At 43.4% G+C, this 13,497-nt stretch overlaps 1 protein-coding gene across 6 annotated transcripts in view; it reads right to left on the bottom strand.

The window, feature by feature from the left end:
* Positions 1 to 2,534: 2,534 nt before the first annotated feature.
* Positions 2,535 to 13,497, bottom strand: part of BTRC (beta-transducin repeat containing E3 ubiquitin protein ligase) — a 185,753-nt gene continuing 174,790 nt past the window's right edge. For 5 of the 6 annotated variants that reach the window (XM_059398384.1, XM_059398386.1, XM_059398387.1 and 2 more), the window contains 2 exons: positions 9,120 to 9,312; positions 2,535 to 7,216 (listed from right to left, as the gene is read on the bottom strand). In XM_059398384.1, the coding sequence (XP_059254367.1) occupies positions 9,151 to 9,312 (162 nt within the window). In that variant the 3' untranslated portion in view covers positions 2,535 to 7,216; positions 9,120 to 9,150. The remainder of the gene's footprint in view (positions 7,217 to 9,119; positions 9,313 to 13,497) is intronic. The other variant, XM_059398388.1, reaches the window with a different exon arrangement.

Below are 13,497 nucleotides of genomic sequence, written 5' to 3'. Positions count from 1 at the left end.
AGCAGATGGAGAGGATTAGAGGGATGGGCCCTGGGGAAGGTGGAGATGGGAGAGGTGTCCTGAGGGTGAGGAGGGGCAGAGCCCTAGAACAGAGCTGGCACTGGGCATGGGGCGGGAAGGTGGGCATAAGAAAACGGAGAGAGAAGGAACCAGAGGAACCTCAGTGGTGCATGCAGAGCCCCAGCGGAGAGTTACAGGGCATGGGAGAGAAACGCCCATCTGGGAAGAGAGGAGGGCGGCCGGGGGAAGCCGGCTGGGCAGTGGTGGATATTAAAAGACGGCCTTGCTGGATATCTGGCTCTGGGGATGGCTATGTGCCCATTAGTCTCTCTAATTGTCAAAAATCTAATTTAGTGTCTGGAGCCCGGGCCGGCCTCGGGTTAAATGGAGGGAGGCAGGCCTAGCCATAAATCTGCCCTCCCGGTCTGGGCTGGTGTTAATTCTACAGTTAAGTGAGGGGGTGAGGAGGGCAGCAGGATGGGACAGGGAGGTTTCAGGAGAGGGGCTAAATCTGACCCTGCGTGCCAGCCTCCTGTACTAAGTCACAGCCAGGCCCTACTCTCTGGCTGGAGGAGGGGGACTTGCCTGGGCTCATGTGGACCATGCAGAGAAGTGCCTCCATGTGTGATGAGCTCAGGACCAGAGTCCTCTCAGGGTCTTTTGTGGCTGGGATTGTAACCCATTAGCCCCTTCTCAAGGGCCCACTCTGGGTCTCTGTGGGCTCAGCTCCTCTAAAGTGATTGGTAGGAACGTTATATATACTTCCTAGTAACATAGTGAGCCTTTGGTGAGGAAGGGGCCATGGGGATTCACAGCATGTGATCAAGTGACTGGTCATCCTGTTTACCGAACAACAGCCTCAGGGATGGGCACCTGTGGGCCACTTCGCAGTGGGGAGAACAAACACAAACCCCTGGGTGGCCCAGCCTCTCCTTCACTGGGTCACTCCAGACAAGGTGCATGGACAGACTGGAAGCTGGACTGGGGCAGCCCCTGGGGCTTCCTGGGTCCTTAGGCAGGGGAGAGCTCTCCACCTGGTTTTGGTAATGACCTCACTCCCCTCAGAGCTGCTAATTGAAAGCAAGGGGTGTGGCAGGCGCAGCAGGAAACGTTGGGGGACTGAGAGGGCTCCCCGAGAGGCTCTGCTTCCATGGGGGGAGGAAAACAATTTCTCCTGGCTTCAGCTCCACCTCACCAGGCACCCACCCGGCCTCTCCCGCTGCTAACGAAGTGCCTTTAATTAGCAGCCTAATAAAATGCTCTTAATTGGCAAGAGCCAATCAGGAAGAAGAGAGGTCTCCTCCCTTAGTCATTGCCGGATGGTTGTGCAGCTCTAGGTTTCAAGGGGAGAGGGATTCCAGGCCAGCCTTGCTTTAGGACACAGTGACTTCAGGGCTGACTCTTCCAAGGGCATTGCCCTACCTGTCAGTTCTCCTGACACTGGCTTTAAGGTGGGACCTAGAAAACCCAGGCCCAGCCTCTGCTCAATTCTGGGCTTGGGAGGCTAGCTGGTGAGTGATAACTGAGTAGGTGCCAGTGGCTTGGGTGGTCTCTGCTGACTCCTCCCTCCCTGTCCTTAGTTGTTAGGGAGGAGACTCTGGTGTGGTCTCAAGCAATTCGAAGAGACCCCCCTTCTTGCAGCTCGGATTTCCCACCTGCAAAATGCCAGGTGTGCCTGAGCATCTGATGTGCTTTCAGTCCTAGCAGGGTAGTTTTGCACTGCGGCCCTGACATCTGAGTCTGAGAGCTGCCACGACCAGTGTCAGTCCAGGTAGGTCAGGCACTGAGACCACAGGTAACAGATCCAAGGAGTCTGGTCAAGCAGGGAGGAGCACTGCCACTGAAAGCCCACAGATGGGAAACAAGAGGGAGTGGAAGGGTCTATGCTGATACCTTGTACCCGTCTTCCAAGGTTTGGCCAAGGTTTAGTTTAAGGAGGGAAGGGGGTGGGTTTACTCGAGTAGCAGTGTTTTCCCTCAGATGGTCAACGCACCCTTCGTTAAAAAAAAAAAAAAAAACAAAACCCTAATGATTTTATTTTTAACTAATCTGTACACCCAACATGAGGTTCCATCTTAAAACCCTGAGATCAAGAGCTGCAAGCTCTACCTACTGAGCCATCCAGGTGCCCAGCTCCCTTAATTTTTGTAGCTTGGTGGAGTTTCTTTCCCTGGAAATTTTTCCTAAATATGAGCTCACCTTTCCAGAAACTGATCAAATGGGATGCAGGGGTAACCCATCTTCTCAGTCACTGAGGAGGCAGAGGAAAATCGAAGTTCTGGGGCCTGGCTGGGTTGTGCCACGCTGAGGCGATAGTGACCAGTTCCCAAATTAGACATCATTTTGGCTTTGATTTAATTCAACATGCAACATTAATTGTCTGCTAGGGGCCCCACACTTTTCCACACCATTTGGCCCTGACTTCTCTAAATGTTTTCTCATGTCAGATTATCTTAGAAGGTTCACTCCCTCAATTTATATATTGAGATTCATTGTCCTCTTGATGTTGGGGCAAAGAGACAAGACACTTAGAAAACTCTTTAATCTTGTATTTGTAATTTGTTATTTTTTTCTGAACAGTTAAAAAAAAAAAAAAAACAGAACACACTATTTTACCATGATCCTAGGTTGTGAACATATTGGTACCTTGACTACACATCACGATAACATAACCACAAAAGTCAAAGCAGTCAGTACTAGAGTCTAGAGAACAGAAGGCTGAGCCAACTAAATGCTCTCAGGGAAGCTCTCTCTCATTGCCAGGCCTGCCCCATAGCTGGAGTCCAGCGAACATCCCTCACAACAGTCTGGGTGGGCTTGGGTGATCACTGATTTGGGAAAGTGTTAGTTTCCTTGGTACCCAAAGGTCTCACCCTCCCTTGTTGGTCTTTTCCCTCAGTGTCCAAGAAGAGAACTGGAAAGAGGGGAAGGGACACTTTATAATGCCATTTTCCACACTGATCCTTAAATACACACGTAGCCAACCACGAGCTAAGAGCTGGGTGGGCTGAAGAACACGTTTTAGAGGTCATCTGCCTCCAGGAAATTTTAGATCACACGTACTCAACTTCCAACAGAAGAGGTTTCCAGATATCAATGCACTAAATTCCACCGGAAATCAGGCACCCATAATTGTGCTTTTTTGGTTTCTCTCCTTAGTTCCAAGTATTGTGAAGTCACAAATGAACTACAGATAAAAATAGCAGAAGCAAAACTCAGCTTTATTACTCTAAGAGATGGCTATCTTTCTGGCACTGATTATGTTGAGCCAATGATCTTTCAGTGATCAGCTGTATGAAGCCCAGGGAGATGAACTCAGCCTGCAGGCTTTGGGTGTGCTGGTTACAAGTAAGAGTTATTCTAGAAGGGAAAAGAGGAAGGCAAGGAGAAGCAAGGGCACCTTTTCATGTTCTCCAGCTCTTGGAAAAGTCTGTTCAGCTCATCTAAATAGGGAAGATCAGAAATGTAGATTAAAGTCGTCTGGTGAACCTGATCAGCAGAGTGTGTGATGGTCACAGGTGGTGGGTATCTAAGCATCACTTTTTCTACCAGGAAGTACCTTTGGATTCCTCCAGAATTAAGCCTGCAGCCTAGGCTCTCATGCCTGCACTATTCTAGTTTGGACTGCTCACACATCAGCCAGGAAGATATTATCATCTAAAATAAATGGAAGATGCCAAGAAGGTCAACAATACCAAGGTATCTAATCTACTTCTAGGAAAGAAAATAACCACCTTAATTATTTCCAATATCCCCCCTTTCCCACCCCAAGGCCTTGGCTTCCAGATACAATCAAACGCTATGTAAGGAGTAGACCAACCACAGCTGTTCCAACCAATGGTACCAGGAGATGGCAGAGGAGAAGAGTGGCATATTTCTTCTCTTCAGCTTATGACTTTACAAAAGAAAAATAAAAAGGCTTCTTCTTACTCAAGCAGAAAACAGAATGATTTAGGGGTCCCAGGGTTTTTTTTTTTTTTTTTTTTTTTTCCCCCCCAGTTCAGAAACAAGTTATGAGGGCCAGACTTTATTACTTGTCAAAAGAGTTCCAGGGAGTCCTGTCTCTGAAGTTTCTGGTGAAGAGTCGCCAGAAAAAATTTTGCCAAGGGACAAGTGTAAAAGGCCTCCATTCATAATTCATGTCCACTTTCAAACTGCCCATAAGAAAGGAAAAGGATGTTCTCAGCAGTGAAGATAAACACACATGCAGCAAGGCATGCTGGTTTTGTCCGAGCAGCCCCGGTGTGACCGGAGAGCTCCCGCGTGCCCAGAGCGCTCCCGGGTGCAGGCGCATGCGCGCGCTCGCTGTGTGTCCGCCTTTGAAGGGGCTTCCTCCCATCCTTAAGAAACACCTCTTTCAGGCCCACACAGGAATTTTAGTGAGAAGAGACTCGTCTACAATGGAGACATGCCATTTCAGAGCCAAGAGACTCCTTCAGCTCCTTTTCTACCATTCCTTTCAATGTATTGAGACTTTGTTTCTCTTTTCTTTTTAAAAAGGTCAAACTTTACATTTATTCTAGCCCAGTTGGGGATTAGTGATAATCAATTCCCACCGAAATCATGCAGAGATGGTAAGTGGGGTTTACCTTCTCTGGAAATGAACTTCTACTTACCTGATTATTTCTTCTACAATGAACTGGTAAATGACCCCCAGAGCTGAGAAATGTGACTGACTCAGTTTTTCAGACCACTTAACTTCATTCCCATTTCCATCAGCAGCAAAGGACAACTTGGAGAACATGCTCGACGGAGCTAATGGCTCCAGACTGTGGGGTCCACCCTTGATCTCATTTATGATGTACTGGACAGGCTTCAAAACAATCTTAGAAATAATCTACCTTCAACTGAACCTAGATGGGAGAGCAAAACCCCGGGCACCAATGAATATTCAACAGCTCCCACTTTTAAATAGCAGCATATAACAAAAGGGCTAGTAAAGTTATGGCTATTGGACAACATTTTCAAACAGCTTGAAATCCATGCCTCTTTAATGCCTGACCTGTATATTACTCAGGGCGGACAGCCCTCTGCCTCACCTGTAGCAAAATCCTTAACCAATCAAAAAGCCAAAAAGTCAATCAACACAATAGACAAGGAACTCTGAGGACAGCTAAATAGAAAACATTTCTCTGTAGCATTTGGGTGGTTGGGAAAGGAATTATACTCAGGAAGTATTTCCCAGGCAATGACATATCACACTGCGAAACATTTTCTGAATGTAATCTGGGAAAGGAAAAACACATATGCACAACTTGCCTCTCAATACAGAGTAACAACATTCAGTCAAATCCGAAGGGAAAGGTGAAGATGGCTTTCTCTCCCTCTCCCCCTTGCTGAACTAAAGGTGGTCTGGCTTTGAGGTCATCTGCAACTGGCTTCCATTCTGATGTTTTTACAGCAGCTGATTAAAAGCAGGCTTTTCTTTCACTCAACTGCTTTGCTTAGGAACAGAAACAACAGGCCTGACTGACTGCTCAGCTTCCGAGGGAAGCTAGACACGCCAGTGTGGCTCTGGACCTGTGATGGGTGTGCCCAAGCCACACTAGAGGGCTGGTGCAGTGTCATGTCTCTCCCGGGAAACAAGCTGGCACAGCCCATGCTGGTAGTATTCCCTGTGTTCCCGAGTTGGGGAGGCACATGCGTGCGCCCTGCCCGATGCTCATACAGCTGCCTTTTAAGTGGCCAGGGTGGCCTGGCCCTTGCTGAGGTCCACTTGTTTATGTTGCTTACCAACTTCCAGAGAAATTTTATTGGCTGGGGAGAGTGGAGAGTTAAATAAGGCCAGAGGAGAAAGAAAAGGAACGAAAAGGCAGTTTCTGCCCCATTAGTAAACCCTGTGTGCCAAACTTCACCCTGATCCTCTTTCTGGCAGCTTTGCCCTTTTGTAAATACCGGGTTTGGGAAAAGCAGGAGGAAGGTTCTGCAGTGCAAGGTTGAGGCGATTAGCTTGCTTTCTGAGAGACGATATTTACTGTTCTAAATGAGAGAGAAATCCACTTTTATCTCTGACCACCTCTTCAGCTACTCTGATCATGGTCTTGGCAAAGACACAGGAGCTGGGTGCCCAGAGACCCTGATGAGCAAGTCAGAGATGTGAACTATTATGCAGAATGCACCCAGGACTGGCTCTGGCCATTTCAAATCTTTCTTGAGGCTGAGCCTTACCAGTGATTTAAAATGAAGTACAATGCTTTTTATTACACATCTAATTGTTAATGAGAGGAAATGCAATCAGCAACTCCTTTCCACACTCTACATGGAATCGAGGAGACTGCTGAGTCCAGAAAAGATGTGGCCATTGATGGAGCCCAGGCAATTTCTGCCCCTGCCCCCACCTTTTTTGTAGGGGGGTGTTGTTAGAAGGAGAGAGAGAAGAGTTGCAAATATGATGAGAGTACCTTCTAAGAACCCACTGCTGCCACACAGGGTCACTTGCAGCAAAAGCCTGGGTTTGAAATTTTGACTGGACAGCATTTAACTCCTCCGAGTGTGGCCATTTTCTCGCTGATTTGCCTCATGTTAACTGAGAACCTCTCTTCATAGGCTTTCTTCGCAGATGCAGCAGAGAAACAGGTTGAAGGAGAGTGGGAGAAAGGGGAGGAGGGACAGAAACAGAATGAGATGAAAGGCAAGAGGCCCAGATCTTCCAGTTGTGTATTGTTTTTCTTGCTTTTTCGCCCCAAAGGCCATACGACAGCTGTCTTCTCCTAAGCACAGTGGGGCATGGCTGGTCCTGCCAGGTGCTGGGCGTTCCTGGAGTTCACAGGGATAAACTGGGTGCTGTCTGGCTTGAAGTTGTACCCCCTGTCCCCTAGAAGTTGGATCTCACAGAAGGTATAGGGAAACTAGTTCTTCTGCTTAACAGCAAAGCAAGAGAGATTCTGGCAAAACACTAAATATATTTATAAGTCATCTTTGTCTGGAACCAAATGAGGAAAAACAGGTGCAGAGAGGAGAGGAGGGGAGGTGAGGTGAGGTTTAAAAGTTCCAATCATTCACAAAAGATAAAAGACATCTTCTGATAGCAGCATGGAAGCAGTCAGCTGTGCTGAGCAGACCATCCTGGGCCGACTGCAGACCAACTGTGTCCCAACAGGAGTCTCAGAGCCCCACTCCTCGGCTAGTCCGGGGAAATGGGTAGTAGTTTGATTGTTACTGTTGTTGCTCATCCTGGTATTGGCAGATATGTTAAATACCGCAACTTTAATGAGTCCTGTGTGAAAACAGAGCACAGAGTCATTAGTCCCTTTCCCTACATTTCTCACTTGTTCTAAGAGGAGAAGAATTTTAGCTGTCAATTGGGAGAAAGGCTCAGAGGTCCTTCCTAACACCTGCTCCCTGCCCACACCAAGCAGGAGCTTCTGTCAAGGGCTGCAGAGCCTGCCTGGGGACACGGTGGGGCTCACGGACATGCTCAGGGCTGCAGCGCCCATGCAGAGTGACTCTGACATCTTGAGATTAAGAGTCACTCTGATGGGTTGCCAAGATCTCACCTGCTCTCTGTAATGGTGGAGCAGGTGAGGCTAGCTCTGAGGTGCTGGCCTTCAGTGGCCAGAAGCACAGTTGTGCCACCAGCAGAAGTGGGGCAGCTGGATGAAGCTGTCTGGCCACTTGGCAGAGGGCCCTGGCAGAGTGGACGAGGGGAAAGTCTGAGTGTTGGAAGTGTGCACCAGACACACTCTTCAGAACGTCAAGGACGGATGTATAGGTGGTGGCTGTATTGTGGCCTGGAGATAAAGACAGAGGTTAGGACTAGAGATACAAGTTTGAGGGTCACCTACGTTAAGACAAGAGCTGAAGCCTCAGGAAGACAAAAAGCACCCCAAAAAGGAAGCTTTGATATGGAAAAAAAGTCTGAGATACACTCTGAGGGAATGTTTTTGTTTCAGGGGTAAAGAGGAGAAAGGAGACACAAACAGAGAGCCAGGAAAAATATTAAATATAGCGAAATGCCATAATAATCTCATCTGCCAAAGGAGGGGACAGGTGCGTGATGATTACGGTATTACTAACGATGACCACTTTTTACTGAGGGCTTGTTCTGTGCTAGGCTCTAAGAATTCTGACATAAGAATATGACATTTCAATGCAATCCTCACAACAGCTTTGTGAGGCAGGGACTGCAGCCCATCTTACTAAGACGGAATTTAAGGCTTTGGAAGTTGCTTGCCCAGGGACACATATCTAGGATTCTCACCTGAGCCTCCCTGTATGACCCGGCTGAGGGACAGGAAGCAGTGTGTTCTCTGTGAGAACAGTGAGCGCTGAAGTGAGTCCAGCAGGTCATGGACCACCCCCTTTAGAACCACTGCAGAAAGACGTGCAAAAAGTGTACTAAATCTGTACCTCTGCCACAGAACTAAGGCAAGTCTGGGAAATAAGAAACCATAACGACAGCAACATTCCCCACTAGTGCAGTTTCCCCAACCCAGTGATGACCTACTTGATGGATCTGAACTACTTGACACTGGGTGTGATCTGAATATATCATCACATAGATAAAGATGAAATGTAGGATGTTCTCCTGCCTCAGAGGGAGGTTGGAGACTTAAGTGGGAGAATACAAGGAGTTGTCACCAACTTCAGAGCGACCTTCAAGGTCTTTTTTTTGTGGGGTGGGTGGGGATAAGGATAAAAAAGCCATGTTTTATAATGCAATGACATTGACAAGGCAGAGCTGTGAGAAATCATCTAAGCGATGTCACAAAAAATTTTTCTACCTCCACATTATTTACTTGGTTTAAAGGCTCTCTGTTACAGGAACTGGTTTGATCTGCGAACTACAAAGTCATGGGCCTTATAGCTTACTCTTAGCTTTGAAACTGATTCAAATCTCATTTTATTTTCTTAATAATCCTATTAGATAACTGGGGAAGAAATGATTCATTCTACTACATAAGGATCATCTAAATCTAGATCAAGAATCATCTAGAACTGAGGCTAGCTACCTTGATGAAAGGCAGTGTCCAATGTGCAGCCCCAGCCCTGCCTCAAGCTGTTGCTTCACCTGCTTTACAGGAATTGGAGATAAAGGGTATGAGAAGGCTCCATGAGCTAGCAATAGACAATATTTCATCTCCTACCCACAGTGCTATGTACACAATTTTTTTTCATACCTGGGCAAATATGAGGTCACTGTATGATTATTTATCTGGAGATATAGGTGTATGTTCGAGAAGGGGAGCGGGGGGGTTCAGCTTGGGCAGCTGGATCATTTAGGAAGTCCCAGATGAGGATTGTGTCATCATGTGAACTACTGACAATCTGGAATTCATCAAACTGGAGTCGGAAAACTCTTCCAGAATGCTCCTAAAGCAGCAGAAACAAAAACTTTTGAACTACTCAAAATCAAAAGGACACAGATTCAGCAACATGTCAAAGAAGTCTATGGAAAGACTATGTGAATGACGATAATCTCTAATATTTAGCTGTTTCAAGAACACAGAGAAAAAGCAATCTGGATTAAGGGCAAAATGGAAAAAGTCAAAACACTGGGCAGTTGACTTTGTACAATCAAAGTTACGTTCACTAGAGCTGAGCCATGACAAAGAGTATGCTGGTTTCTTACTGCTAACTCTCCTTAGTTTAGGCTGAATGAGAACATTCCTCAGTACCTCCCTGGCCTTACCTTCTTTCTGTATCTGTTAGATTCCTTTAAAATCAGAGGCCAAGACTGATGACCAGTAATACGAGGTGTGCTGCTAAATGTTTATCAACTAATTCTCCCCAATTTGTAAAATGCATTCATACATTTTTATGGCGTAAAAACTGCTACAGTGGCTAATCTCAAACTATCCATGTAAGACCAACCAACTTGCAAAACTCATGAAAATTTGAGAACTGTCTCTCATAAGCAAGGTTCAAGCCTGCTCTAGTGCACACTGGCATTAATTACCACCTTGTTCAAGATGTGGAGTATTTCCAGCATCCTGAAAATTGCTCCCATGCTCCTTACTTCTCAAATTTACCTTCACCCCAATGCTTTCAGCATCAATTCATTTTTTCTGTTCCTGAATTTCATATAAATACACTCATATAGCATGTCTTCTTTTGTGCCTGGTTTCTCTTACTCAACAGTGCAAAATACCTCTTTGTTACTGCATGTAATGTTCTTTTGTAAAATTACTGGTTGCCATTCTACTAAATGAAAATACATTTAATCTTTTCTCCTGTGGTAGACATACGGGGTTGACTGTAGTTTTGGCTATTTAGTGAATCTGCTGTGAACATTTATCTTCATGTTTTTTGAAGGATATATGCTCTCATTTCACCTAGTAGTGCTGTGGGGCCACAGATGGAGCAGGTATATGTTTAGTTTAAGCATGAACAGGGAAACAGTTTTATTTTTTTTCAGTTTTATGAAAGTTGTGCCAATTTATACTCTCACCAGCAAGGTATCAAGAGTTCCAGTTGCTCCACATCTTCACCAACCAACTGCTACTATCAATCTTTTTAATTTTAAACATTTTGGTATGTTACTGGAGGTTTCAATTTGCATTTTTCTGTATGAAGCTGAGGAAGTACCTCCTCTATTCTAGCTTGTTGAAGAGTTTTTATCATAAATAGGCACTGGATTTTGCCAAATGTCTTTTCTGCATGTACTGACATAACAATGTGATTTTTCTTCTTTAGCTTTTTGATAAGATGGATTATACAGTTGAATTTTTGAATATTAAACAAGTTCTGTATACCTGGAATAAATACCACTTGGGTCATGGTGTATGCACATATATACACTAAACATCACTGGATTCATTTTGCTAATATTTTGATGAGGATTTTTTTTTTTTTCTGATGAGGATTTTTTTTTTAAAGATTTTATTTATTTAACAGAGACACAGCGAGAGAGGGAACAGAACACAAGCAGGGGGAGTGGGAGACAGAGAGGGAGAAGCAGGCTCCCTGCTGAGCAGAGAGCCTGATGTGGGGCTCGATCCCAGGACCCTGGCATCATGACCTGGGCCAAAGGCAGACGCTTAACCGACTGAGCCACTCGGGCGCCCCATCGATGAGGATTTTTTAAAAGAGTTACTTCATTTTCCTGGCATATTGCTACCTTTTAATTAAGTCTGGGTATTTTCTTTACTGTGAAATCACTAAATATAAGGACCGTGACAAGACAACACTTAGATTTTAAGCAAAGTGTTTAAAATATTACCAAAAAATCCTGCCTAATAAACTTTTATTAGTTATACAATTGTGTTTGCCTATTACCTTATTTTAAAAAATATTTTAATTTGTATCATGGTAAAAACCACATAAAATTTACCATTTTATCTATTGTTAATGTTGTATAGTTCAGTGTTGTTAAGTACATTCCCACTGCTATACAATCAATCTCTATAACTTTTTCATCTTGCAAAACTGAAACTCTATACCCATTTAACAACAACTCCCTATTTCTCTCGCCCACAACCCCTGGCAACCACCATTCTACTTTTTGGATTTGACCACTGTACCCTTTACTTACTTCTTCTAAGTGGAATACTAAGGTATTTGTCTTTTGTGACTCATCTGTTTCACTTAAAATAATGTCCTCAAGTATTATCCATGTTGGAGTATGTGACAGTATTTCCCTTCTTAAGGCTGAATAATATTCTATTGTACATATATTCTAATTCATTTATCTGCTGATGAACACTTGGGTTGCTTCCACCTCTTGGCTACTGTGAATAATACTGATATGAATATAGGAGTGGAAATACTACTTTGAGATCCTGCTTTCAGTTCTTTGGGATATACACTCAGAATTGAGGGTGCTGGATCATAGCATAACTCTACCTTTAATATTTTGAGAAACCCCATACTGCTTTCCATAGAGTTGCAGCATTTTACATTCTTTACAAGAAGTAAATGTGCTCAGAGATGAGCACCTGTGTTCATGAGACATACTGATCTGTACTTTTAATACCTTTGCTTGCTTTTGGTATGAGGTTAATGCTGGCCTCACAGAATGAGTCAGGAAGTATTCACTCTGCTTCTATCTTCCGTAAAAGATGTGAAGAATTGGTATAATTTCTTCCTTAAACTCTTGGTAGAATTCACCAGTGAGCCCATCTGGGCCTGGTGCTGTTTTGTAAAGTTATTAATTATTGATTCAATATCTTTAATAGGTATAGTCCAATTCAGATTGTCTATTTCTTCCTATGTGAATTATAGAAGATTGTATCTTTCAAGGAATTGATATTTCATCTACGTTATCAAATTTGGGGGCACAGAGTTGTTCATAGTATTCCTTGATTACTATTCTTTTTAATGTTCATGGGATCCAAAGAGACATAAAATTGGGTTTTAACATTTGGGCGTACATAAAAGCAGTTAGTTAACAAAATCCATTCCTAATAAAGATTCTCAACAATCAAGGAATACAAAGAAACTTCATAATCCCCTGATAATGGGTATCTACAAAAAATCTACAGCTAACATGTATCTATATACGTGTGCATGAAAATGGTGAAAGACCAAGCATCTTTTCCCCAAGATAAGGACAACCACTCTTACCAATTCTCTTGAACATTGTACTGAAGGTCTTAAGTCAGTACAACGAAACAAGGGAAATGAAAGGTACACATATTGCAAAAGAAGTAGCAAGTGTATTTCTATATGCTTGTAATGCACAGATCAGAAATTAAAAATTTTAAATACCCCCAAATTAAAATATCATTTATAACAGCACTAAAAATATGAAATATTTAGTGATAAATATGACAAAAGATGTGTCAGACCTTTACACTGAAGGCTATAAAACATTGTTGAGAAATTTAAAGACCTAAACAAAAACGCTCCATTTGTTTTTAATGTCTTTGTTCATGGACCAAAAGGCAGTGTTGTTAAGAAGTTATTTCTCTCCAAACTGTTCTAGATCCACCAAATCCAGTGAAAATCTCATATTTTATTTTATTATTATTATTTTTTTGGTTGTTAAAATTGGCAGATTCTAAAATTCACAAGAAAATTCAAAGGACCCAAAAAACTTTGAAAAGGAACGAAGTTAAAGGATGTACACTTCGGGAATTAATAAAAAGTTGCAGTAACCAAGAAAGTACGATACTGGCATCATGACAGACAAAAAGATCAATGGACCTGAATAGGTCCATAAGTAGACCCACATAATATAGTCAATTGATTTTTGACAAAGCTACAGAAGGCAATTCAGACGAAAAAAGATAGTCTTTTGAATAAACAGTGCTGGAATATTGGATATCCATATAACTTTGATCCATACCTGTACCATCTATAAAAATGGACTCAAAATGAATCACAGACCAAAATATAAAGCCTAAAACTATAAAAATTCTAGAAGAAAACACAGGGGAAGATCTTCGCAACTCTGGATTTGGTAAAGATTTTTTTTTAGATATAACTGCAAATGACACAATCCATAACAGAAAAAGCTAATACACTGGACTTAACAAAAATTAAGAATTTCCAAAAGGTATTCTTAAAAGAATGAAAAACAAAACATGGACTGGGAGAATATATTTGTGAATCACC

Source organism: Mustela nigripes, chromosome 4, assembly GCF_022355385.1.
Source record: "Mustela nigripes isolate SB6536 chromosome 4, MUSNIG.SB6536, whole genome shotgun sequence".
In the NCBI taxonomy this organism is placed as follows: domain Eukaryota; kingdom Metazoa; phylum Chordata; class Mammalia; order Carnivora; family Mustelidae; genus Mustela; species Mustela nigripes.
The sequence above is the reverse complement of the archived record's forward strand: the minus strand, read 5'-3'. Positions and strand labels throughout refer to the sequence as shown.